This window comes from Opisthocomus hoazin, chromosome 5 (genome assembly GCF_030867145.1).
Source record: "Opisthocomus hoazin isolate bOpiHoa1 chromosome 5, bOpiHoa1.hap1, whole genome shotgun sequence".
NCBI lineage: Eukaryota > Metazoa > Chordata > Aves > Opisthocomiformes > Opisthocomidae > Opisthocomus > Opisthocomus hoazin.
Window position 1 is genome coordinate 42,698,166 of NC_134418.1, and position 27,543 is coordinate 42,725,708.

General features: G+C 38.5%; 1 protein-coding gene across 1 annotated transcript in view; it reads right to left on the bottom strand.

Annotated features, from left to right (window-relative positions):
- Positions 1-27,543, bottom strand: part of TBC1D9 (TBC1 domain family member 9) — a 54,706-nt gene that overhangs the window by 9,511 nt on the left and 17,652 nt on the right. The window contains exons 3-16 of the mRNA XM_075421008.1: positions 23,680-23,798; positions 21,835-22,063; positions 20,503-20,764; positions 19,178-19,385; positions 16,251-16,457; positions 13,434-13,604; positions 12,822-12,972; positions 11,017-11,231; positions 8,979-9,096; positions 7,736-8,021; positions 6,456-6,585; positions 2,853-2,951; positions 2,664-2,732; positions 1,099-1,339 (exon numbers count right to left, since the gene is read on the bottom strand). Coding sequence (XP_075277123.1) covers positions 1,099-1,339; positions 2,664-2,732; positions 2,853-2,951; positions 6,456-6,585; positions 7,736-8,021; positions 8,979-9,096; positions 11,017-11,231; positions 12,822-12,972; positions 13,434-13,604; positions 16,251-16,457; positions 19,178-19,385; positions 20,503-20,764; positions 21,835-22,063; positions 23,680-23,798 — 2,505 coding nt within the window. The remainder of the gene's footprint in view (positions 1-1,098; positions 1,340-2,663; positions 2,733-2,852; positions 2,952-6,455; positions 6,586-7,735; positions 8,022-8,978; positions 9,097-11,016; positions 11,232-12,821; positions 12,973-13,433; positions 13,605-16,250; positions 16,458-19,177; positions 19,386-20,502; positions 20,765-21,834; positions 22,064-23,679; positions 23,799-27,543) is intronic.

Below are 27,543 nucleotides of genomic sequence, written 5' to 3' on the forward strand. Positions count from 1 at the left end.
GATCAAAATGTAAAGCTAGAGGAAACGTCAAGTTGCCATGAAATAACACGACAGACAGTGAGATTTTGGTCACTTACAGGGAATAATTCCTGCTATCTTCAAAAAAGGGGTGGCCAGCTCCTGCCTCATCTTTGCTTCTTCATTTTAATCCTGGGGCTTGGACATTCCCTTTGTTGTGACGATATTGACTATCATGTCTTGAAATCTTGCTTCTTCAACACTTGCATGGGCCGTAATCTCCATTAACGACATTCAGCCTCTCTGACTGACCTGCACCTCCACTTTCTCTTTTTCAGGTGACTTCCACCCTGCTCTCTGTCTTACCCCACAGTCTTGGTTACTGGTTTCAGAAGCAATATAGGTAGTACCTCTCAGTGCATATACTGTGAGGTGTGATACACGTGTCCCTGTGTGAGGGGAAGGTATGTGGGGTGTCAGCAGACTTGTAAAGAGAAGCACTTTTATTCAGGGGCAAACAAAACTAGCATCCTTACTCTATCCTTCCTTTGCTTCTTATACATGCACATAAGTTTCTCAAAAGTCATCTTCCTGAACAACCAAGGGAGCAAATGCTGCCTCTCTCCCCTTTCCAGAGCTGGTAGCACTGACAGAAGGTATAAATTCCCAACTTTCAGGGAAAGCTTAAAGAGCAGATAACAAAATGTAGTATCACTGAGAGAGGAACACTACAGAACATACAAAAGACTTTCCCAAAGGAAACACTTTGATTAGAAGTAACCACACCATTAAGCACACAAGTTGTAGGTCATTTTTGTGTTGAGAGTTAGTGGTCAGGAAAATCCTGAGACCCCAATGAATGTGTAGTTCATGTGTGTTCCTCCTCCCAGCGTGATACACCACTGGCTGATGTAGATGCACCTGCTGAGACCAGCCTAAACCCCAGTGGGAGCCACTGTCACAGGCATCATAAAATGAACTGAATGGCTCTTATAACAAAGGTGACTTCTGCAAAATGGCATACGTCAAACTCATTATCTGATAGTTAATATAATATCTGTGTTTCTGAAGGACTGGATTCCCTTTAGAAAGAAACTGTTTTGGTCAGATTATTTTGAGAGTGCTGTGAATTCTCCTTACTTAGCCCAGAGACAAATTCACGGAAGTTGATGAGCAAGTCTCCATTTTCATCAAGAAGCCTGAATAAGCGCGCAGCTAACACATCTGAATGAGTTCCACATGCCCAAGGGAAGAGGAGAGAGAACATCCCCTTGAACTGCTCAAAGTCAATTCGGTACTGCTCCAGATAAGGCAGGCTGGGGTCATGCCGGTCAATAGCATTGCTGTTTCCTCCCCAGTAGCAGCTAGTCAGATGTTCGGCCTGAACAGAAGGCAAATGCTGTGAGATTGTCATCACCTCTGTAAACAACTCCTTGCCATCAATGATTAAAAAAAAATACAAACAATTCATACACGCACATTCTTTAAACAACAGAAGACTAGCAGATGTATTTCCATCTACCTAGCCCTTGCACTTTTGTAAGAGGTTTCTCCTCTAACCAGCACAGAAAGACATCACTCTACAAAAAAAGAAGATAAAGCAAAACTTTTTCTGCCTCCTGGGCAGACGAAACATAAAATACCTGCTTTGAAGAGAGCTAAGCAGCTGTGACTTGCGGATATACACAGGCTTGTTGTGCTTAGTCACCCCCTTCAAACTCACCACACAGTCAAGCAAGAAAGAGAACTCTCATAAAATCTTTATGTTCAGAGCACATGAAAACAGCTGTTTATTTGAAATATTTTTTGTTGAACTGTATAGTCTCAAAAAGACTGGATAAAGTCCTACTCTTTCAGTCTTACTGAAGTCAGTGAAAGTTCTGAAGCTGATGCCAGTGGAATCTAATTCAAAATGATTCAGAAGCTCAGAAAAACTGATCCTAGCTCTGCATAGGATCAACCAGGGTAGACTGCCTGACTTAGTCTCACTGAGCCCATGGAAGACTGAAAGAAGGCACTGCAGGATTTGGACAACTGTAAGACCTGACATTACAGATGGAAAATTGAAAGGAAAGAAATTCTTTATGGTATACAAAAAAACCCAAAAATCTGTTATAGCAAAACAGAGGAAGAAAGTCTCTTGTTTTAAGGCACTGTGTAAGAATGTGAAGCTAAAGCATTTTCACTGGTCACCTTTAAATTTGTGGATCTAACAGTACAGCTGTACCATCAACTTACAAAGACACATCACTTTGTGACACTAAATTTCCATGTAACGCAGTATACATTAAAGCATTAACAATGGCAAAAATCAGCTATTGCGATATGAAAGTATTAACTGTCTGAAATAATAAAGGTATTTCTGTGCTAAATTCCAAAACTTGGGTCAGGTAGAGAGAGACATATATAAGTTTCTGAAGACCTGATCAAAATCCTCATCTATTCACCTTTTCATTATAATAGTTTTCATCAGTATATTCATTTTACATGGACAAATCCTTTAGCAAATTACTTATTTCCCAAGCTTTTAAAAACTGGTTGGGTTTTTTTGTATGTTCAGTAACACAGCAGCTAACACAAGTTTGTATTACGATAACAGATGCTAACTCAGATTCAACCTGGTCTTTAGAAAAGACACAGTCCCATATCAAAAATAACATTCACATTTCATGCAGGCACATGATCTTATCTTCATTTAACTATACCTTGAAAAGAGCGTAAAGTTCCTCCAGTTCATCGATAGTAAAAGAAGTTTCTGTCACAATAGTTCGTACCTTTTGAAACATAACATTAACAGTTATGAATCTGAAATCCATGTCTCACTGAAAAGCTAATTTACATTTCAGAAACTGCTTGACCTTAATCTTTGCAAAGAATATTATTTCAGTACTTACCACATTGCGCTTTGTAGTATCTTCAAGGGTTTGGATAACTTTCAGCCTTTGTTTGAATCTCATTTGTTCAATTAAATCTGCTCGGATACTTCCAAATTTCTTAAAAGAGAAAAAGAAGTACGAGAGAATCTCTGTACTAATATTTGGAATACTTAGCTTTCCTTTAATGTATTTGAGAAATTCATTTAATTAAGTGATATACAACAAATTATATGTTTAAAAAACTGCTGTTAAGGCATCTTTCTAACACATGACAAAGTTATGAAGACTTCAGGAATATATTACTAGATTTCATATTTCCCAGTAACTTGTTTTAATTTATTCTGAAAGGTCTTTATTAAGTTACAAATCCTCAGATTTCAAACCATAATCTCAGTAGTTAGAAATTTCTTGTTTGGCAAATCTCTATGAATAGATTGTTTCACAACTCCTTCTGCAGGGTGTTATTTCAGCTTGTCCTGGAATATCTTTTAATTGCTACAGAGAGAGAAGATATTTAGACTCACTGGATCTCTAACGGTTGAGACAGTATAGCAGTTCCTACATTCATGAGGATCTGAAACCAAGCATCAAGAATGCAACTTCCATTAGGAAGAAGATTCTCTAAAATGCCCAAGTCTTACTTTCAGAAGTTTTTCTCACAATGCATGTAACAATCTTAGGAACCTCCTGCATATATTACAGAAGTTTTTGTATGTAGAAGAACACCTAATCACTAAGATTTATTTTTGTGAATTGTAAGTAGAAGTTTTTTGCCATCAAGAAAACACTTATAACATACTTAGAAACGCACAGATGACCAGCAGGAACACTAATGCCAGACATCAAGTATGCCACATGTAAAACTAAAAGGGGGTGGGGCAAGATATGCTTTCATACAGGATGGATTTATATTTCCAGTGCAAGTGCACCTACATAAGCAGGTCACAATTTGCTAGCACATTCTTGTGTGATAAAATTAATGGTAAAGCTGCATTTATTTGCACCTTTATGATGTACCTCAGGGGTAAAAAAGTTTCATGTACTTGGACCATCTTGCAAATAAAGAAGTCTTTTGAAAAATCAAATCTAGATAAACTTCCATGAATATCATGCATCACAGAGGACAAAAAACCTTGAAAAGAGAGGTCTTTTGTGGCTCTGAGGCCATATCTATTCCAGTAATCAGGGCTTTTTCTCTGGTCCACAGGCCAAACGAGATCACATCCATACAACTGAAACTCATGTAGCCTACAGAAAAGGAAGGCTGCATGCAACTACCTTCTGGGAATGGTCCTTTGCCCACGTTAACTTTCAAATTGTACAAGGAATTGCTGGAAGCATGTCACTTGTTCTAGGTCAAAACTGTATCAAACCTCACAACAGCATAGACCTTCGAGTGTCAGTTGTTTAGTTAAAATGGTGAAGATCCAGATACTACTATAGATGTAGCTTAAGTGTTTAAGGCCTATTTTTTTTTCCAAATGAACTAACACACAAATCAAAGGAATTAAGCACATAACAGCTCTGAATATCTGAGTCTACACTCCACTGACAGCCAGTGAGCTATGTACAGGCTTTTAAAGCTGTAGTGATTATGCATTATTTCAGCCACTTCTATTGTAATTATTATAACACCAGGATCTACGGCTTCTGAATTAATTGCAAAATTGAATGAAAAGGAAAGAGATTTCTTACTAAAAAGTATTTTGAGTAAATGAAAAAATTACTGGCAGGGTAAAATGTACTTGCTATGTATATTCTCTTCTTTCAAGAATGTTTCTCTTTTAAAAGTAGAAAGTCATTTCAATAACATCAGAGAAGGGTGCTAATTGTTTAATTACCAAAAAATTCCTCTGCATCACTTCAGCTTTCACTGGACACTTCTCATACATGCATCTGACATGATTACCTAAAAGCTGGACAGGATCAGAGCACAATGGGAAGTAGCTCTTCAGAAAACAATCCAAATATTGTGCTTTTGCCAGTGCTATGCCTCAACCAAGTTCTCAGACTCCTCACATTCCCATGACAAATATCATAGGACACTCTGCAAGCGATAAGGTTTTTCCCCCCTTGGGGGTGGTTTGTGTGTGTTCGAAGGAGAGCAAAGGACTCCAAGAAAAACCATTTTTTTCAGCCATAGGTCTTCCTATTTTTTGTGTAAAAAATAGATGTCTAGAAGATTAAGGATAGATGATGATCAAACAAGTACCTTTAACAGCTTAAATTCTAAAAATAGCAAAGATATACTCACTTGCTTAATATTTTGCTCTTTGTAGCTGCAACTAAACAACAGTGAGTTCCCAGCCCTGACTGCACGCAACTAATCAAGGAATGTAACAGTCACTGAATAACAGATGCCTTGAAGGTTTTTTATCTTGACAGTTTACTATGGAATTGGGTTTTTGTTAATAATCAAATCAACCAACAACAACTGTCCTGAAACTAATTCTCTCTTCGCAACCAGCTCCTGCTTTCCTCACAGTTCTTCACTCCCCATGCTATTTATTTTGCTTAATTACACTGGAGTACAGCTGGGTATTTATCGAGCAGGAGCTACTAGGTTCTGTGCTGCATATGGCCCAAAAAGACAGACTGGCTCTGCATGGAGTCAGGTTATTCATCTAAAAGCAGTGTAGCCAATGCAAGCTGTCTTTATGATAAATAAATCGGAAAAATACACGGGAAACAGAATTCCACATAAACGTCCTTCTCCCCATTCTAACGTGGTGTGAAGGAGAACAATACATCCAACTTGATTCAGTTTGCCCTTCAGCATAGAATACACTCGGGACTACCTACTTCCTTGTTAAATAAATATCATGTTATTAAAGCAAGAAGGTTTTAGGGACATAGAAGGCGCCTCTGAAACAGCTATCATATTGCTAAGCAAGAACCTACATCCTGAACTAAAAATACTAATTTACCCTGCATGTCAACGAAAGGAAAAAAGGAAATTAAGCCGAATAATTCTTTAAAGTTATTCTTTATTTTCTGTAAAAAATTAATATGTCAGTGTAATCGTCAGGGATATTTTAACAGATGGCTTATTTTTAAAATTTAAGGGCAATGAAACTGGTTTGCAAATTTTAGGTTTTCTGCAGGCTTTGCCCTGTCCTTTACAGATTTAGTTACTCCTAGCTCCTTTCACCTGAATTTTTTTTAGCTTTGGTGATGATACATAAGCTAGTGACCCATGGTCATAATCAGCACTTGCTGAAGAAAAAAAAAAAAAGGTAAAAGAAACAAAGGTCCACTGATAATAAAAAGGTCTTCTGAAATCATATAGATTTCACTAATATTTCAGTTTGGAAAAGCATTAAGAAGCTTAGATGAGAATTAAACTTTTTTGAATTACAAGTTCAGCATTTTCTTTGTAAATCACTGTTCTTGTGGGCTGCTCTCCTTTGATGTGCAGGATTCTATACAAAACAGCTCCAATTAAAAGTTTTGGTTAAAAGAGACAGACAGACTAACCCCTCCTCCTCTGCCTCATTTCAAACTTCTGAGACGAGCCTGTTCTTTCAGTTCCAAGCAAAGCCAAACTATAGAGCATCAAATTCCTCCGTACAGCAGAACTAGTGTGGGTTGGCAAGTTCCTGTTAAGAAATCCTATCCTACCTCATAGGAAGACCTGATTAGTCTGAAGATATCCACCTCAGGATAAGGCTCTACATCATCACTGAGCAGCGAGTGAAGATGAGGAATGGGTGGAAGAGTGCTGTCCTTATTAGTCACGCTGTCCAAGTATCTGGTGGGGAAAAAAAAAGAAACAAGAAACCAAGATTCATTTGCACCCCCCCTCCCTTCTGAGGATTAATAGAATAAGGGTTACATATAGATTATTAAATGTAAAAATGATCAAGCCACTCTACTAATGAACTACATGTGTAGAAGTGCATTTTGGCATCAGTAACTGGACAAAGCCTAACACTGCCTTTTCTCAAAGAGAGCTAAGGTAACACTGGTAATTCATTATCGTTATCAAGAAACAGCTCAAATATAGCAAGTCACAAACGAGCAGCTTCTTGAACAGGTTTGTGGCCTCTGGCTGTTTAAATAAGCCAAAGGAAGTATGACACCATGGGAACAAGGGTCAGTGTGCTTCAGTCTACACATCCCCCTGTCCTACTACTGCCCAAACTCACTGCAAGGGGCTTTAAGGGCTTGTTCCCCCCAGTGGTGCAGATGCTGTAGATCATCTGTTTGCTACCCTGCAGATGCAGAACACTTAATCCTCAGCAAGCGCTGGGGCTTATTTCAGAGAAAACACAACCACAGCCTTTACTCCCTATGAAATTAAAACCAGACTTCAGTAAAGCTATACTAATGAAACTTAATAGGAAAAAAAAATTCCAAAGTTTCAGCAGCATCTTGAAAACTAAACACTACTACCAAACACAAGGAAAACAGAAGTTACACTCAGCAGTATTAGTTTGCATTCAGTGACTCAATCATTTCTCAGTCTCCTGTTTCACTGAAATCTATTCATTCAAGAGCCTACCTAATTCTTCCCAGTTCTGTTTAGTCCATTCCCCAAACAATTCCCCTCGAGATCAAGGCATTTTCTTAGCAGCATTTAAAAGGTAGCAGGCAAAAGACGAAGCAACAAAACCCATGTAATCAACTAAAATAATTAACCAAAATAAGCTTCTATAACCAGGTTTGGGAAGTTTATGTGACTGTCTTGAAAGAAGAATTTATATCTTGTTGGTCACTTAACATTATTTTAAGATAATATAAAGAGTACCTTATGTGGTGAAAGGAGACTATAAGCGTGTAAAATATTTACATACATTGTACTGGCTTAAATTGAGTATTTCAACAAAGAACAACACAAATCAGAGAAGTAAGCAAAAAGAAAAATAAAATGAAGAGACTTTGTTTTCTGTAATAAGTACCTTCCCAAGACTGTCATGGCTTCTCCATCATCTTTACAGTTAAGCAGCTTGTCTACATTAGCATCGAGGACAGCGAGCGCTAATTGAAATATCACCTTTATTCCTTCACAGAAGAAACAATCCACAACCACCACTGCACTTTCAAATGGCATCACACTGAGGAAAAGAGTGAGGAACCAGGACAGAGAAATGGTGGATATTACACCCAAGTCCTGCATGCAGTCATAAAGCTGTGGAACATAGTCACGAGCCAACTCTTCAAAGACACCCTGATCCACCAATGCTCCTGTTGAAAATAAATAAGGTTGGATGTCCATTAATTCGGGAGCAACTGACCACATCACCATTTAGGGGAGAAAAATATATATACGCATATTCTATATATATAAATACAAAGCCTAAGAATGTTCTGCATGATGCTTACACATATTTTCTCATTCAGACAAATAACAGAATCTATTCCAATACAAGCTGTACATACAAATTGAACTGTAATAAGTTTTTTTTTTTGTTTTAATTATACACTTCATAAAAGCCAACGAAGGGCCAATTTGGTCCAGCACCTACAGAAGTTATATGATGGCTTAGTACTTACCATTACTAATTAGAATAAGACTTCTCAGCATCACCTGTTGGAGAAGGGCAGGGTGACTGTCTGTGAGGGTTTGGGTTTATTTCAAGAGAACCCTGTGTTACGCATATCCGTGCCAGAGCATCAGTGTTTTAAGCAGGGCAGGAAGAATAATTTCTAAGGCTGAATGAGTATCTCAAGCATTTGTCAGCTACAGTAGACAGTTTCCATGATAAACTGAAGAGCCATTCACTTCCACATATGCAGGGGAACTGTCATCTGACAACAATAGCTGTCAGACACTTGTGGCCTTTCAAATCAGAGGTAAACAGGCACAAAGACTTCTGCTGCAAATTGCCAAAGCTGTTGTTTCCACCTCACCTTAATTAGATAACTGGATCATCTAAAATTCATATTTTAGCCTCCCATCTCTTTTTTATTTACTTTGTTTAAGCCCACTTTAGAATGCCATCTAATCATAAGTAAGTGAAAAACTATTAACCATCACAGAATCTGTTTAGGGAATTGCTTCTATGCTCCTGAGCAAGCTGTCTTGCCACACAGTTGTACCAATGCCACACATCTACACATATGCTTGTTTCAATACAAATAATGCCAATTAATTTGGTTAATTTTTGTACTGTCATATTAGAAAAATTCCCTGTAACATACCAACAACTCTTGTATTGTAGTAGTCAGGTAGCATACGTTCACACAGAGCCACCAGCAGCCAGAAAGCTTCCTCCTCTTTTGCATAAAGGAGGAGTACTGAAGTGACAATATTCATAGCCTAAAAGAAAGAGAAATATAAATTGCTAGATCCACTTATTCAATATCTGGCACAGTAACTGGGCAGATAAGTGGTTACTATGGTTAGGAAATTAGCTACCTCTCCCCCTACAGACCCCAAACTTTTCAAGTACTTTCCTGTAAAAACAGCAGGCAGTGTTTTCCCAGTGCTCAAACAAAGGCTTAAGAAAGCCTCAAAAACCCACAAAAAATTGTTACTTAAAAAAAAAAATAATCAAGATTTCTTTTCATAATCAAGGGCCTACTCAGGTCTGCAAGCATGCAGTTACACCGCTACTGACATTCTGCCAATAGTTGCTCTTGGGGAATCTGGGTCTGATGCAGACTAAATGCTTCCTACAGCACTAATGACGACTGTTGCTGTACCACTCCTTGCAGAGGCAGTCTGCACTCCCCATGCTTTCTGCTCCTATGAAAAGGTCAAGGCACAGCATCTGCCAGCTGAGACAAATGCCTGTAAGAATGTCAGTCATGAACAACCAGAGCATAGTGAAACAAAAGCCTCTTGCTGTTGCTCACTCTCCATGTTTGACTATGTACACGATAGTTTTTTATGGCCTGTTTCACTCCATTTCAAATGTCACAGCATTGTACAATGACCTCTGAATTGTTTGCTTACAGCCTTTGACTAGACCTACGCCAGTCTGAAGAAATGAAGTATCACGCTACCATTTTCTTCTCAGTTTGCCTCCTAAGGAATTAGTGCTCATTTCAGATCCTGTAACATTTTAAGACTCCAGCTTGATCGTTACCTGTTAAAAACAGCAACTAAGGTTTCAACTGAAACTCAGAACATTACAACTCTGACTATTCCTTTTTATCTCATCTACCATGTATGAAATACTTCAGTGCCTGAATTCTCACTGTAACAGTGAATTAACACTCTGAATGCCATGGACCAAGTCCCAAGGCTATTAACAATTATTGTGACAGCTTTAGGAACCAGAATGACAGTGTCTTTCTACTGTTCCTCTGTTAAACAACCTTTATGAAAAGTCATTGTAGCTACTACGTAGTATTAGATTTGTTAGTAAATAATTTACGACGTTATCTGTTAGGATTGCTTGCACTTTTTACTTACTCATGTTGTATCTAGGAGTCTTAACAGTCAGACATTAGTCAGACTTCTTAATACTCATGAATTCAAGTTTCCTTTTTTCAAAAAATATGTAGGAAGGCAAAAAAAAGGAGCTAGGTGGTAAATCTAAGTTATGTAGCAATAAAGAATGATTTGGGACCAGAAACTAAAGTGACCTGAATCACAGGCATAAGAACTCCAAAACCACGCACTGGTCAGCATTAACTCTACTGATACACGGTTGTTATGCACACTGATATCTTCTAGCGTGCTTTATTTTTTGTGTTGGGTTTTTTTGTTTGTTTCTTTGTTTGTTTTTTTAAGTTTTGTTGTGAACAATCGAATGGCAGCATTGAAAAAAGGAAAGGAGGTTCTGGAGGGCTACTACAACTAATGCATCGAATAAGCAGGTAAAAATTTAAGGCTGAACAATTAAAGTTTGGTGTTTTTTTCCCTGCTTAAAAACGAGAAACCTTTCTTCAAGGTCCATTTGTCATTTTCTGTAGATGCACTTCAGGACACCTCTGTTGTTATCCTCTGTCCAGTCTCTAGATCTATAGGCAGAAAATATGCTTACAGAACACTACGCACATCTCTCAGCACGCACTGCTAATACTTCTGTTAGAGTAGGTCCTTGTGTCAGATCCCTCTGACCTCAGCATTACTGCAATTCTGCAGCACTGAGGCTTTACTTCACAGCATTATACACGTATTGGTGTACTTTACACAGCCAAATACTGGTGTACATGACTGAAGAAATAGGAGTATAAGGAAAGAACTGGAATTCCAGAAACTGAAGGAGTGCCAAGGTATTTCAATTACCTGACAATATCCTATGTTTGGATTTCTAAAAGCATAAGCTGTCAAGACTCTCCTTAGAGCAGCAATACCCATCTCATTCTGGAATGCAGGGTGTTCCGGAAGGGAGCGGTGCAGATCCCTCTCTATCTCTTCTGTAGCAAGATTATACTTCCCCATCGATTTCTCCACTAGGTCCTCATAATAGCCAGGATGAGTGGCCATTTCATTAATGGCTCCTGGAAGTGGGAGAACAGTATTAAAACCAGAAGGAAAAAAGCAAGAGTTAGCAGATACAGTATCCTAACACGATGACCTGCTACTCTTTCATCTTGAAGTTCACCAATAAGCACTTTGAAAGCAAATATGAAATGTTATTTTTGTAAAGATGATTAAAAAAAAGGGATATGCTTAGGTGATTGACGCATCACCCCTTCTTGTCTTCTCCTCCAGAGGCATTTTATAACGAGGTTAAAGATGGAAAAAAAGATAAAGCTTCTCTCAGCCAGAACGAAACAGGAGGCATGAAGAACAAACCAGCTGTGCACTCACATGGTATCATGAGCTCTCTCTGGAGCTGGCTGTGGGTTTGATTTTCCTAAATAACTCAAAATATGCCTTTGAGAAACCTAGTTGCCCTGAGGAGGGAGTAGATTAATGCTTGGTTGCAGAAATGATGATATCTCAGCCAAAAGCAAGAGACAGGAACTCCTGAGCTCTATTCCTGCTTCTGAAAAATGACTGTCATCTTGGGCAGGGCACTTCGCCTGTTTTAGGGATACTAGTGCATGCTCACAGAGCTGCTATGAGATTTCACTGCTGACTTTTCAAACTTCTCTGGAAATGAAAATCTCAGCAGCAAAGGAAATCAAGTATCAGTAGCACAAAGTAATTCACATGGAAAATACTAATTATACATACACCATGAAAATTGGTCCCAACTAGCTATTAATCAGACACAAGACAGATCTGTGCATTCCTGTGTGTATTTTCTGAAAACATTTGTATAATGCCCAGCTGAAAAGAGAAGATGTACAAGATTAAGCATTATTAGGGAAGAAACAGAAAACAAACCAGAAAGCATCATTAGGTCATCATATAAAGCCCCTGGTGTGTTCATATCTAAATGGTGTGGGTAGCTGAAGTAACTGTCTCTGGGTGGGGCAGAGCTAGAGAAGGCATACAGTAAGTGACAGGTTATAAAAATAGCCTGAGGTATGGACGGATTTCCATATAACTAGTAATAAAATGAATGTAATTCTTCAACACTGGAAAAAAGCCTAAGGGGACACAGATCTAGAGAATCCTTGATGGCACAGAAGATAGATAGAAATATTTTCTCACCATTTTTCACATATCGGGGACACCTAATAAAATGATGAAGTAACTTTTTTTAAAATTATTAAAAAAAGAGAAATAAGATAGTGGTTCTATGCAACATGCTTAAACTTTGGAATTCCTTGCAACAACTTGCTGTGAAGGCCAAAAGCTTAACTGGATTCAGAAATGATTAAACAAATGGCAAGTAGGCCTGCTGGTGGTTGCTGAACATCTAGAAGCCCCTAGACTGCTGGCTTCTGGTAGCAGAGTGTGCATTCTGCTTTTCATATTCTTCTCTAATTATTTGAGCCTGTTTGAGAAAGGGTATTTACTGGTCTAAACAGAACTCCTGTCTAAACCAATCTGGTGCCTGCTAACAGTTACAGCCTTACTTGCTCCAAGCATTTTTAGACGCTTATTATCTGCACCTTTAAACATCTTTGAAATCCTTTCTTCCCTCATGCTTTGGCTTATATCCCACAGTCATGTTCAAATGTATAAATACCTACCTGAAAATAGTAGCCAAAGTTCCCCTCTCATGCCTTCTGGAATGCCTTTCAGCACAAGGTCTCTGGTTTTCTCTGTACGATACATACAGACTCCTTGGCCATATTCAGCAAAGTGAATCTTCCAGGCCTGTTCCTTCAGAAACTCTTTAGCCTAAAAGCAAAGAAACGCAGGCATAAAGATGCAGCTTCTCTTTCTAACACTCAGCCCCACTGAAATGCTAAGTGCTAAAAAGCCTGCAACGTCCAACTTTCCAAGTGAGTGAGAAATAACTTGGCTACAGTCCAATTCTCTTCTTAATGGGCTGCCTCCTCCCATTTCTTAGTTTCTATCCCAGTAGAGCTTGCTGTTAAAAGCATATTGTTGAAGTAGTTGTTCTTAAGAGCAGGCATACAACCTCTCCTTGATTTACATCCAACTGTGCTTTTTTACATAGTGAAGTTGTTTGTATTAGTAAAATGACAGCACGTTCAATGCTTTATTTTGGTGAAAAATACTGCCTCTTAACCGTCTGTGGCAGAATGAAACTCTTCTGGGTCAGAAATACGGATTTTAAAGAAAACATAATTTAACAACTTTTTCAGTCAGGTACAGCACTCCAAGGTGTATTTTACCAGCTTTGGGTTGAACTCCTCAGGTGATCTCCGCCGATACATAGTCATTAAAGCTTGAGTTGCTGTTGGAACGCCATTGTCGTTGAGGTTGAACTGTCGCTCTCCCTCCGACTCAGAGCTGAGGCTTTTATGAGGGCTGGCAGAAATTAAACTACTTGATCTTGTAAACACCTGTAGAAAGCAGCCACAAGCAATACAGACATGAGGCTGTGCCAGAGTCTGGACTTTTTACTTCATTTTACTTCAAAATTTATACATGCTAACAGCTAACAAAACAAGGGCAAATTAAATCACCCAGGTACATTCACAGGCTGATCATATGACAGCAGAAATTAAAGCAGTATAGAACAATGAAATAGTTTCCAGTTTCTCAACAACTCCTCCCCCAACCCCCCTTCTGAAAAGTAATCAAATCCTATAATTAGAATAGCTAAGGTAGTGTTAACATTAAGTAGCCCTGGACAATTAATCAGCTCCTTTGATCTCCTGTCAACATCACAGGACTGTTGACTCCTTGACTGTCCAGCATGTGAGATTTATATATAACATGTGTTTATGTGTGTGTACACATATACACACACCTTTCTATCTGTATATATGTTTATACAGACATACACAAAGTAAATTATTTTGTTCCCCTCACTTAAAAAGTGTGTTCTATAAAAAATCCAACACTGTCAGCTTGCAATTAGAATGAAAAATCTTGAATAAAAAGGATTTTTTGACTTCTCAAACAGCTTTGGAAATTTAGCACAGTAAGATCTATCATATAGCAGTTCACACCAAATGCCTGAAATTGTAATTAGTAGTCATGCATGTCTACATATGTAGTCATGTTACTAATGTAATAATAATGCTTGCAATTATTAATTTGTGTCTATAAATCAGTAGGCAGAACACGTAGATCCATTTGGGGCAAAAGGCAAGACAAAGCTGCAGCTTTATACATATATGCATATGTGCTCTGGCGTACAACTACTACACCATGCTAATTATACCTCACCATCAACAAGCAAGTTAAAAAAAGGACTTTTAAGATTTGCATGACAAACAGGGTAGGGCTACTCAGCACAGTACTAAGGTATGGCTTAATACAGACTTGGAATGTGAAATCTACCTACTGTAATCGACGGCCTTGCTGTACTTGTCAATGCAAGACAAGAGACAGGCTCAGACTGAGGTGCCAAGAGCAGAAGAGTTAACAAAGGGAGCAACTGATTGGTGCTTATCTTATCAGACAGAAGTAAGGGGGGATAGCCCATCACTGTAAACCAAGTGATCTGTGGGGCCACAGCGGAGGCCGGGCAGCCAGAGATTGCTTTGGATAAATAGCAGATGGTCCCCCCGGAAGCACATAGGAAGCGCATACCAAGATGCCCCCTCCATAGGCGTGTCACACTGCTGAGTCCCGCTTCTGACGACACGACATTCCATGCCAAGAGCCAATCGATACACAATAATTGACTTCGTCCCACCTCGCCAAAAGATTTTCAAACATAAAAACTGGCACTTGAAAATTCTCTTTGGGAGGAGGAGCCAAGCAAGAACTTTACCTGACGGACAGGTTGACAGGCCTGAACCTCTCTTCCCCCCCCAAGAAGGGACGCCTTTTTGGTAAGAGTCGCGCCGTATCCCCGGGAACACACTGTTAACTACAGCGCTAAACCATTACCTTTGAGCTCAACTTTTGTAGACAGTGCATTTATCAATGGCAATCCCGAATCTGTGATACCTGTTGCTTGAATAAATTACCTGTTGTTTCAACTTTGCGAAACTGTTGCAGTGAAAGTCCTCGGAAGGGTCTGACAGGCAAGCTGAATCTGAGAAGTGGCTACACACTTAACCCTTTAGACATAAACCGTTGACTAAATCTGGGACTAGGAGCAGATCCAGCCGCACCTAGACTCTCCTCTGAGAGAGCGTTTAGAACACGAGGGGGTCTGCTCTGAACCTCATGACTCAATGGGAGGGCTCTCCTTTTGCCGCTTATCAGACTCCCTTACCCCTTTTAACGCGACGCCTACATAAAACCAAAATGATACACCACAAAAGCCTCTTCTGCTTTGAGATCTGAACTGCTAAACTCTGCTGAGTTTAACGGCCCTGATGAGGTTGTGATATGAAGCACCTAAATTTCATACATAAAACCTGGGAGTTCAGCAGAACCCTTGATATTCAAAGCGCCTTAGAAAAGTTTATCTAATCACATCTTCTAGGAAACATTTTCTTTGCATAGGTAAATAGGGAGGTGGTTCAGAATAGGGCCATGTGATGTTCAGGACAGGGTAGGGGTTTTTTTTGTTAGTTCTAATGTTCCACAGTTCGCTAGCAGTGCACATGCAAACTTGCTCAGCTTGACATCATTTTCTGGAGAATCAAAGGATAAGATTTAGTAGCTAACGCCTTGAATAAAAAGAGTTTCATACCAACCGATAATTTCTTCACATTATTAAAATTCCACAATTACATTTTGACTTGTCCAAGTCGATAGATGTTAAACAGTATTATTTAATTAACCAGTTAGTTAACCATGACACTTTCCAACAAGATACACTATAAATTCAGAATGTGGCAGCAGGACTTAAGAGTAGCTCTTCCACAGCAATGGTGATTTCTCTCAAGTCTAACATGAAAAAAATATATATCCTGATCATAACATTTTAACTGCTCAGCTTAAGGCATTAACACAAAAGAGGTAACATTTCTGTGTACAAAGGTTTAGCTTTACAAAAACGTCAAGGTTTTTCCTGGCTTCTCTCTCCCCACACCTGTTTAAATCCCCTTCTTTTAGTAAACGATTCATGTTCCTCCACATACCTCATCATCTGAGCTGATACAGCTTCCAGAAATATTTTTTTCCAAGTATATTTTTGAAGTGGTTTGTTGCAGAAAGTCTGAGATCCTCTGTACAAGAAAGTCTCTGTCTTTCAAGTTGGCAAAGAGGAATGTCATTCTGTTTTTTGTGCTGATTGATAACGGGCTGGGCAACACACTGGAGCTATCTGCCTTTTCCACTATTGTCACCTAGGGAGAAACAGTAGCCACAGCTTAAGAAGTTCAATTAATCAAGTTGCTTGGTCTAAGAAAACATCTTAATACAATAAACCCAGGCCCCTTGCCTCCTCATATTGAATCACTATGGACATCCCTCTGCAGGAAAATAGGATTTGGATTCAAGGACTTACACGTCTGAAAGATGAAGACTGTCATCCCTCAAACAACCGGCTTCAGTATGTTCCTCAGCAAAACTCCTTTGCACTGCTCAGTTTATTTTCCTCAGGCTTTATTTTAAAAGAATTAGTACCACAACATTGATTCTGTGGGATGAAGATCTACCAGCTTTTTTGTAGGACCTCCGAATCCCTCTCCTGCTCCCCAACACCAGTACAGGCTGAATCAACAGAGACTTTTGCTTACTTCTTATTGCCAGTATATGTGAATAAGCCATTTTGGGCGTAACGTTCCCGTTCTACTATGTTAGAGCCGTATACTGTGGTAACAACTGCTACTGCAACTGTATTTTCATGGTACACAAAAACCTGCAACAAAGGGAAACCCCATGTCTTTTCTTACAAAGGAAAACATTTACCCCTGTGAGGTGGAGGTTTTTGTTTGGCCTTCAGTTGTTAGTGAAATGGTCACTAATCTAACTGAACTCCAACCTGTAAACAGTACTCGCACCACAGTCTACTGAGTACAGGGCACTAGTTCCCTGAGCTTTCAGTAAAGCATGTTAACACAAAGAAATCTCAGGGATAAATCATACACTGTGGATGTGTTACGTAACAGCTATGGGTTCTAAACATCACCAATTATTAATCTTAAAAACAAATAAACCAATCAAGTTTGTGCAGTTCAGACACTGAACAAAACACAAATAACAATTTTAAGTACTTTTAACCACTGCTTTTATGATTTTAAACAATTTCCTACAGTCTTACTGCCTTCAGAATAGAAAAGGGTACACTTCAGTTTACTAGGATCTTTACTTTTGGGTTTTTTTAACCCTTTTTGAATTAGAGATCAGTGGTAAGACATTAGTGCTATAATGTTAATATCTATCTAGCGAAAAGGATAGGATGACCATTTTTCACACATTTTCTTTGAAGATGTATTTAAAGACCGCGATGCACAGCTCAGGTGCTAAATCACTTCTCTATCCTTCCAACTTCTTTTTATTTTTCTGTTAACTACAAACCTATTAGTTATTCATTAAATTAAAGGACCTTCACTAATAGCATATTGAAATTAGCTAAGAAGTGTTCCTGTGTCATTCTTCTGTTGCACTTAAAAACTGAGTGTAATCAGCACAAAAGACAGACAAGTTCTAGAGGCACAGGACAGACATCACAGCAAGCATGCTCTGCTATAATGAGAGCCAATATTCGCTATTTCCCATTCAAGCAGACACACACCTATCTGAAATGCTTCTCTTGGAGACTGCACCAAATGGGTGCAGTGCGCAGTGCAGTCAGCCACTGAAAAATCATCTGTTGCGATCATAATTTCTGAATCAATGCTTTGTTATTGTCTCATCTGTCAAAACACCTCAAGGATATCACAGAATACTGGAGTTAGGTTCAGGTCTGACCCAAAGCTTTAAATAGAAAGCTTCCCTTTAATTATGAAGGGTACTGATCAATTGTTCTGAGGACTGGTGCTACCCAATGTGTTACTGTTCTCCTTGCTGGTGCTGAGACTTAACCTGTTGACACAAAAGCACTTACTCCTCCTTTCTCTTAAAGCTTTAGAGCTGCTTTGAATCCCAAGCTGCTATGGTTATCAAATGCAGTTGCTGAATCTGCATCCAGGAAAAGGGGTCCTGTTAAATGCAGACTTTGTTCTCCTCCTCCACTTTACCTGGAGGACCGTTGCTCCCCTGGAGTTCCGTACAAACAACGCAACCATAATCTAATGTCTCTTCTCAAATAACCGAAGTCATTGCAACACACTGTGGAGAAGCTGTACTTCAAAGTTTCCAAACAAATACCATTTGTTTTTACTCTGAATGATTTGTGGGGGAAAACAGTGCCTTGAAATATTCCATGGTTCTTCAGTCAAGCCAAACTGACCTTGGTTACATCAGCATTGTTACTACTTCCAAGACTTACATGTTTTTCCATTAACCCACAAATCAAGTCAATCATAACCCCCCCAACATACTTTTTTATTGCATCAAACTTTAATTATTTTTAACATCTGCTTTAAGCAGTCAGCTTTAAAAAGGGAAGCACACAGATTTGTAAAATGCTGACAAATACTTTCTGCCTAGAGGAATAAATAATTGCAAGTCTGCATGAAGAGACAATTAAAATCTTTAGGATGATGAATCTTTTTACATCTGACAGAAGCAAATCTTATCAGACAGATTCTTTAATAGAAATTCCACTCATCAGTCTAGGAAGTTTTATCATCTGTCCCTCGCTATGAAGCACAAAAATGTACCATGGGGCTGTAAATCAGAATATAAATTATGGGAGAGGAAGGACTCACGAGGGTTGTAAAAACTGACGGAGGAAACTCCCTGTGAATTTTAGTAGTAGTAGGATCTTTGAACTAATATACACAGTTGTCAAATATTACTTAGAACACAACAGAATAGTATGCTTCCAATAGACTAAAGGGATGAAAAGAGGTTTTTCTCCAACAATGAAGAAAACAGAAAACATCAAAGCTAGGATGCAATTTCCAAAAGGATACTGCTTTATTATTTGCCCTAGAAATTTACAAATGCAAATATTTACCTCTCGAAGAGGGATAATAAGGCTGCACAAGTTCTCTTCTTTACTAGTAAAGCAAATGTAGTTTGTAGAAACAAACATCTGACCCAAAATATGCATTTTGTTGAATGGAGTCCAGAGAGTACAGTCTGTGTGTCCATCTAGTTTCTCATCCTTGGGAAGTCGAAACAATGCACGGTATCTCTCACTCTTTGCTCTGGCATCAAGATCCCTAAAAAAAAAAAAAAACAAACCCACAGAAAGCCTTTCTTGTTTTAAGAAATACATAATACATTTTAAGATACACTTTATACAGATTGTTGCAAGTTACCTGCAACATACAACTCAGTTTAGCACTCAGTGTACAGAGAAACAGTGGAAATAGTTTGCGTACAGGGGATATATAGTCTCCGTTGCTGGAATATTTTAAAACTACATAAAAAAAAAAAATTCTGCCATGAATGACTTGGACACATTGATGCTGACTTCTCAGAGGGGACAGGCTGGGTGATCTTTTCACATTCGGCCCTACTTTCTAAGAATATATATAGTGAACCCATTTATTATTAAATAACACATGACCCTATGTAATATTACACCAAAAATGCTTTTTTGAGGTTTATTTATTAACATGATTGAATCCTTAGGGCTAGAGTTTGTTAACAATTTCAAGGCCTAGTCTTGATAATGCACTCAGTGAAACACACTGAATAGTTAGAAAGACAAACCTAAGTGATACAATGCATGTCAGATGTCACCAAGTAACGAGAAATATAAACAAGCACTGTTTACAATTCTGTATGGTTCACTAACATGATCAACATATAAAATGAAAAAAAATTGCAGTATGATATCTATAAAAGATGCAGAAATATTTTCCAGATAACTCTTCATCCCTTAGGATTTTTTGTATTTGTTACCGAAAATCAGTTCTTGATAGAATTCATCATCTAGAGTCAGTTTTCAACTCCAATTACAGGACTAAGTACGAATGTTCAGCACATTTCTTAATAACACTTAAAGTGCTTTGTTAACTTCCCCTGGTAACATAAAAGAGCCTTACAACAGATACTGAATGCAGGCAGTATTGATAGATACATTAAAGAGCTTCTGAACAAACGAGAATTTGGCTCCAATATGTTTCTTTTATTTTTCTAACGTGTTCACATTTAAATGTTTTCCTTTTCCTATTGCAACAGGAGACCAAGTAATTATATTTAAATAATTATTCACCTTTTGCCACTTTTGGAGTAACAGTAAATGGCAGCAACATTAGAAAACTTTTGGACAAAACACTACAAGTGAAAGGACTGAGGAGAAACAAATGACTAAGAGCCAGTGCTACCTACCGTTTTAGGGCAGATACTTTTTTGGGGGATTTCTTTTTCAGTTTAGGTAACGACCTGTCTTGTTCAAACCCTTCATTGTCCAAAAGCTGTCGCATAGCTATATTGGCAAGCTGTTCCATTAGTTTAAATGTCTCACTGATATTAAGGAATACTGAGAAGAAATGTTCACTTGACCTTGTGCTCACTTTGATCATATCGGGGAAGAGCAGTGTAGCATTCTTCTCAAGCTGAGTGATATCAACCCAGCGGATAACTAACTTTGCTGAACAGAAGCAAAGAAAAAAAAGATTCAGTACAAAAATTAGCATATGCAAAAGCATTCATCTTTCTCTTCCTATAAAATGTGTTCAGCTGAAATTTTCTTGCATCTTCAAAAGTTGGGAGGACAGCATAAACAGACCCAGCTTGTACAAACAAACTATGATCACCTGACAAACAGCAGATAAAGGAGTTTAAATATAATTTACTTCTGTACAGAGCACCACCCAAAAGCATTACAAAGCCATTACAGGTGGGCTAACGTAATTTATCATTGCCACAGCACTTGCTCAGACTCTAGTGTCCTCTTTTAATATGGAAGCAAAGAAATGTAGTCTAAATACATCAGACAGACTTGCGTTATTTTTATACATTAAAAAGTTTCAAATATTACAGTAATGACAGATCCTTGGCTTTTCTTCCACCACCACTACAGGTTAGGATACTGTCCTTAAAACAGGGACTAAATTCTACATCTATTTTTGTCAAAAAAGAAAAAAAAAATCCAGTCATTCACTAGGGTATGTCTATACAGCCAAATAGAAAGACCTGGGACTGATCCATTGCCCATAACCAAGTACCACAGACTTGCTCACCTCCACTCTGCTTAGAATTAACTCCCTCTAGAGCAGACCAGTTGCATCCACACTATGTAGTTCTTGATTCTGGGTCTCATCTGAGCCCTTTGTGATGCTCTGGTGTCGTACAAGAGTAAATGTGGTATTTGAGGTTGCAAAGTCTGCCAGAGTAGTAGTGAAGGATTGTATAAGAGCAGAAGGAGCCAAAACTGGTGTGATTTATTCCCTTCTGAACACGGTCCCTGAAGTGAACCATGCCTCTAAATGATGCCCAGGTATTGTTTTATGAGAACTACTTTAAAAAATACAAAACAAACAAACAAGGGAGCAAGCCCACAGTTAAGCAGCATGACAATCACGGAATTGCTCCCTGGTCCTGTTTTCTTCAGCAGTGTCTTTGCATCCCCCGTGGTTCAGCAGGTGAACAGTAACAAACTACAGAAGATTTTGTAACAACTCTTAGATGCACACACCACTGTTCCACTGTAAAACCTACCTTCCCTGCCCATGAGGAAAGAGTAAAAGCAAAGGTGATTAATGCTGAGATACACCCAGCCTTGACGGGGAACCTTCCCCTTCCAGTAACTGCAGGAGTAGTAGTTCACTAATTTCTCTTCTTCCGGCATCCCAAATAGCTTGTGAAATTTCACTATGGCTTCCTTAAATTTTTCTGTATCGTCATCCTCCTTGATGCCATTGATTTTGTTGTACTCAGCGATGATGCCCTAGTAGGGAGTGAAGGAAGTACACAGCATGTCAGTTGCCACTGGGCAACAGATATCCTTATTACCACTGCTGTCTGGGTCAGAGGCCATAACAGTTACTGCAATGTCAGGGAAGGCTTTTGCTTACCTCTTACTCTTCTGCTTATTATTTTGCTTATAATAGTTATTTCCTTTATTCAAGACTGTCTTTCTGATGACCTTGCTCCCTACCATGCCTATGTTGAAAGCAACCAAACACCAACCACTTGCCAGTACCCTATCTCAAATACTCCTCACAACCCTGTAAAGCACCTATGATTTGTAGTATTTTTCCCTTCCACGTAAATATGCTCCCTGAGGAGACAGGGATAGGATTGCACCAGAATATTTTCTCCTACAACGAAGGAAAAAAGTAAAAGGAAAAAAGGATCTGTTATTCATTAGGGAAAATATCAAACAACTTTTATGCCCCCTCTTACTGGGCCTTGAGTAAAAGAGAAGAGCAAGAGGAAGAAAAGAAGTATCTCCTATTACATTAACTGGCAGGATGGAAAAATCATTCACACTTTCAGATGCAGAAGACCTTAATCAAATTTGAAATGGTAGCTGCTTTTTGATACCGCAGAGACTATGGTTCCTTCTGTTCTATACTGAAGTTCTGTCCTGTTCAATTATTGTCCCAATCTCTTTTATAAATCTTCTCTATATTGAAGTTATAAAAAGGAAAGTGATTCCTGCCTTCAAATTGCTTCATATTTACATGGAAAGCAGAGTATAAGACAGTGAACCATCATTCACATTTAATACTTGTCTAACTTTAAAAAGTAACAATTTCCTTGAAGAATTATATTTCACAAGACAGATGTCTTCTAGCTTACGGTGTTTCCGTGATCATCCTATAGCCCTCATACCCATTTCACTAGTGAAACACAAACAACTAGGGGATTCTTAAGACAACCGACTTACTACGTGAAATTTTAAAAGACAAATGAGACAAAGCCAATGCTTAGAATACACAATAAGTAAGTACAGTAATATTGCTTACAATCACTCTTTTACCAAAATATTTATTTTTAGATAATTCTTAGTGGGGATAAAGTACTGTAAAGAGAAAAACAAATTCTGGTAAAACTGACAAGGGGGGGGGGGGGGGGGGGGGAACCACCCAAAACCCAGACAAACAAACCAACAAACAAAAATCAACCAGCAACCCTTACCACCTATATGAAGTGTAAATGCCAACACTACAGGACTTACCTACGCAAAAGAGGGTAAGCAGAGAGTAAACAATAAGTGCATGAAAAAAATAAAGTTTTGCACCGGAAAAGCAGTTGTACAGAAAACGGTCGAAGTTTAAGACAGAAGCAATAGTGCAATTAATTTTAGAACATATAATGATTGAAGTCATGCCTATATATTTTTTTATATATATATTTAATCAAATTGCTGTAGTTACATGAGCTAATTCCAGTTTCCCTATTTTTTACACGTACGTTGCTACTTAGAATCTGGTTTTCCTTTGAAAAAAGTGGAGCAGCCTAGGGAATACCAGGTCATATTTGTTAAGAATTTACACCAGTTTTCTTTCCACAGTCACAGTTATCACTAACAACATCTATAATACTATATTTAACTACCTGTATTTTTCCCCTGACAAACGTATTTATGTCATTCTCATTTTCAAAGATTGAAAGAGTTTGCAATAAATTCTGTTCAAGCCATTCCCAGTGCTCAGTGATTTCCTTCCTTGAGCAACCTGTATATTACAAAAAAAAAAAAAACAAAACAAAAAACAGAAGTCACAAAATAATTCACCAATGTCAATATCCTCTTAATCATAAACAAAAGACGAATAAAACTCGCCAGTAACTGGAGATGCAATATTTCACCACATGCTGTGTCCCTGGAAATTCCAAAATTTTCTCCCATAGTCTTTAGTTTCATAATAAATGGGTAGCAATCTTCACGATTATTCTGTGAGAAGCACAAGCTACTTATGTGAGTATCATGAGCAAAACCCCCCCTACGTTTAGAATTCCAACCACAATGATGACATTGAGCTGCCCAATGTCACATTAAAGAGTTAGCAAAGGTATTACCTGCACCTATTAGGAACTGACAAAAAACCCCAATGGTTGTATATTCTACCACTGGTTCCTAATTCTTCACCATTATATACATCTAGGAATTATGAAACAATGATAACATTTCAAGAGTAAAAGCTGAAAAAGATAATTTTCTTGGGAAGTCTATTACAATGTCTCTTCCTCAAAAGAAGAGTGCTGAAAGACCACTCAGCAAGCTGTATCTTTTTAGGGGAAGAGGGTTGTCAGAGGTGGTTTATATTTAATGATGAAAGAATAAACTAAGCTTTGATGACCCTAGTTTGCTTAGGACACCAGAAGGGGTCAGGCGAGATATCTTTGATACTAAGGAATCATGTAGTCTGTAAAGTAGTACAAAAAGGCTTCTTGTATGAACTAGAGTTTACATACGGAAACTTTTGCTTCTATTTTACTTGAGATGGATTGTAATAAATACAATTCCATTTTGACCCCATTCTCAACATCTGGCAGAATAAACCTGTTGGTACTATGCAAGATCTCTCTGTGCCCACCTGAGGGAAGAATAAATTCAAGCACTCAAAAAAATTGTGCCCAGAAAAAAAGGATGTTGAGGGAATTATGTCAAAACTGGGACTTGTAAGTATTTTCAGAAAACAAATGCTACATGTTCACATAGAAACATCTGTACTTGAAGCTTGACTAAAAGCATCTCAATCCAGCTAGGAAATAGCATCAATACTACTCCATCTTTTTGTTCAAATCACAGATTTGGCTCATTTTACTCAGAACTTGCAAGTAAACGTACCTACCTGCTAACTAATGCCTACACAATCAAAGTGAAGGGGCTCATGTGAAGCAACCATCACAGAGGCTAAATGACAACCAGCTGTTGCTAATAACTTCTTCAGTTTTGTTACAGGCACAAATTGTCATATGTCCACACATAAGCATTTCCTTGGTTTGTGGAAGAACTCATTGCAACCATACTGAATACATACCAAATGATTGCTTTCCTTGTTCAGCAACAAACAATGGGAAAAGTATTCTTTCTACAGTATACAATCAGAGCTTCACACAACTCCAGTGAAAGCAACAGAACACAACAGTCTGTGGAACTTCCAGGGAAATTTCACAATTCTAGCTGTAGTGTGGATACATAAATGATGTTGCAGAATAGCCTGCATGTGTACCCAATGTCAGAACCACAAGTGATTGCCACTGTTGCTTCTCCTTAAAACTACTGGATGCAATCAGACTTTTCTGGAACTCAGGAGGTGGTCTGAACACTCATTTATTTCTTCTTGGCTTCTACATTGCTGTAAAAAGCAATGATGAAATACATGAGCTATGTATATAAAACTAGACTGTCATCAGAAAAATCACTCATCTCTTCAAGAGCAGTGACAAGCAATGCACACTATCAAGATGAACTGTATCTTAAAGCTCTCTAATTCTTGTCTGCAGTTCTTCAATTGCTTTTTGTCTCCACTATCTTACTGTTTACTCTCCCAGTCTCATGTAGAGCAGATCATGCAGTCAGGCCAAAACCCACACCCCAGTTCTCATCAATTTGTTATCACAGTCTAGATCTTTCTCCTGGTTTTGTTCACTCAGGATTAAAAAACACTTCTGCTTCGATGTTTTAAATTACATGTCTATTTTAACTCTGCTACTGGCAAATCTTTGCCTATCTTAGCACAATGGAAGCATTCACCATTTTGCCATCATTGGCCTCTTAGGTAAATAACGGAATATCTCTGACCCTCAGGGAAGGGGAAAAAAACATTCAACAGTTACACCACTGCACTTTGGAATAGAGCCCTCAAGACTGGCAGGAAATAAAAGGGAAAATAGCTACAATGCATACAGTAGGCTACTAATCACTCCTTCCACCCCTCTAAACAGTACGCTCAGCTTATGGGGTGCTCTATAGCTGAAATGGCATAATGTTGGCCAGCATACCTGGTAGACTGAGCTATTCTCCTCAGTCTTCAGGGAGGAAACTAATAAGAGTGTTAAACAGAAGTTGGAGAGCTAAGGGAGGTCTAGACCAGAGGAGTGCGACGGAGGAAGGATGCATGGTGCTGGAGAGAGGATGAGAAGGGGCAATTGCCTCGCAGGTGGGATGGAGTAACAGCATGAGCAAAAAGGGAACATATCTGGGTGTCAGGGTTAGGTTTCTAGCATCTGGGTTGGTTTGTCTAAAGTAAAAGGTGAAGGTACAGAGGGAATGTGATCGAGTAGAAAATTAACAAGTCATGTAAACATGCTTTCAAACACACTTAGAAGTATAATCTCAGTATTCTTTCAATCAGTGACTGAGGAATAGGAATGGCTTGAGACAGCTGATGGGGCTGTCATGTCCCGTCTTTTCTTCCAAGTAGATACTTGCCTGAGATGCTTATTGGTCAACCCGAACTGCTGCCATTAACAGAATGCACTGCAAGAGAACCTGTGACCTTCAGGGAGCCTAAAATTGTTCTTGCCAGTAATGGCAGGTTCAGGAGTGGACTGACAAAACCTCAATTTGTGCAGAGAGGAAGCAGAAAACAATCAGGGCAGGAAACTCAACAGTCTCTAACTAGAATTTGTAGCTTTGTTAACCAAGTACATGGGCTTTTTTGAAAACCTTTTCCAAGGCATATAATAAAATTTCAAGGCTGGTGCTTTAAAATATTCCATAATTCATTTTTTCACATGTGAAATACAGATTTAGAAACTTCTACAGAAATGCATATAATTACTGCTACCACAAAAAACCTACAGCAACGGTACTATACCTGAAAAACACACAAAGCCATAGTAAGAATGTCTGATTTTATAGGTGGAGAAGGATCTAAAAAGAATTGTTCATTTCCAAACAGAGTTTACGTATACCATCATTTTTCCACCTAAATTGAGCACTCACAGGTTGCAAAGGGACACTGACAGTGGATGCAGAAGGGCTATTACAATATGCAAGGCTGATCATGTACAACATTTTGGATTTCTAGACCATTACAAAATTAATATGCTTAAAACTGTTCTTGAAAAGTCACCAAGAACTTCTGTCCAGTATGGTTCCATAGAAAGGACTCTAATCTGTGACGTCTTCAACACAACACTGCACTGGAGAAAGTGCTGTTAATAAGCCTCCTTTACAGAACTATAAAGCCTCAGATCTACCAGCTAGCATTCTCATACAGCCTAGATCAGTAGAGTTAATATGCAAGAAAATTCACATCCAAAATGAATTTTAAACAAATCTGGGGCCTAAACGTAACTTAAATAGTCACTCCAGAGCAAACAAAACCCCTTGGATTATTTTTTACCCTCAGAATAGTCTTGAACAGAACAAGACCAAATGTCATGTTGCATGAATGACCTAGGAAATAATCCCATTTCTTCCAGTCACTCCATACAGCTACTCACTGAAGATGGAGATTATTGCTTCAC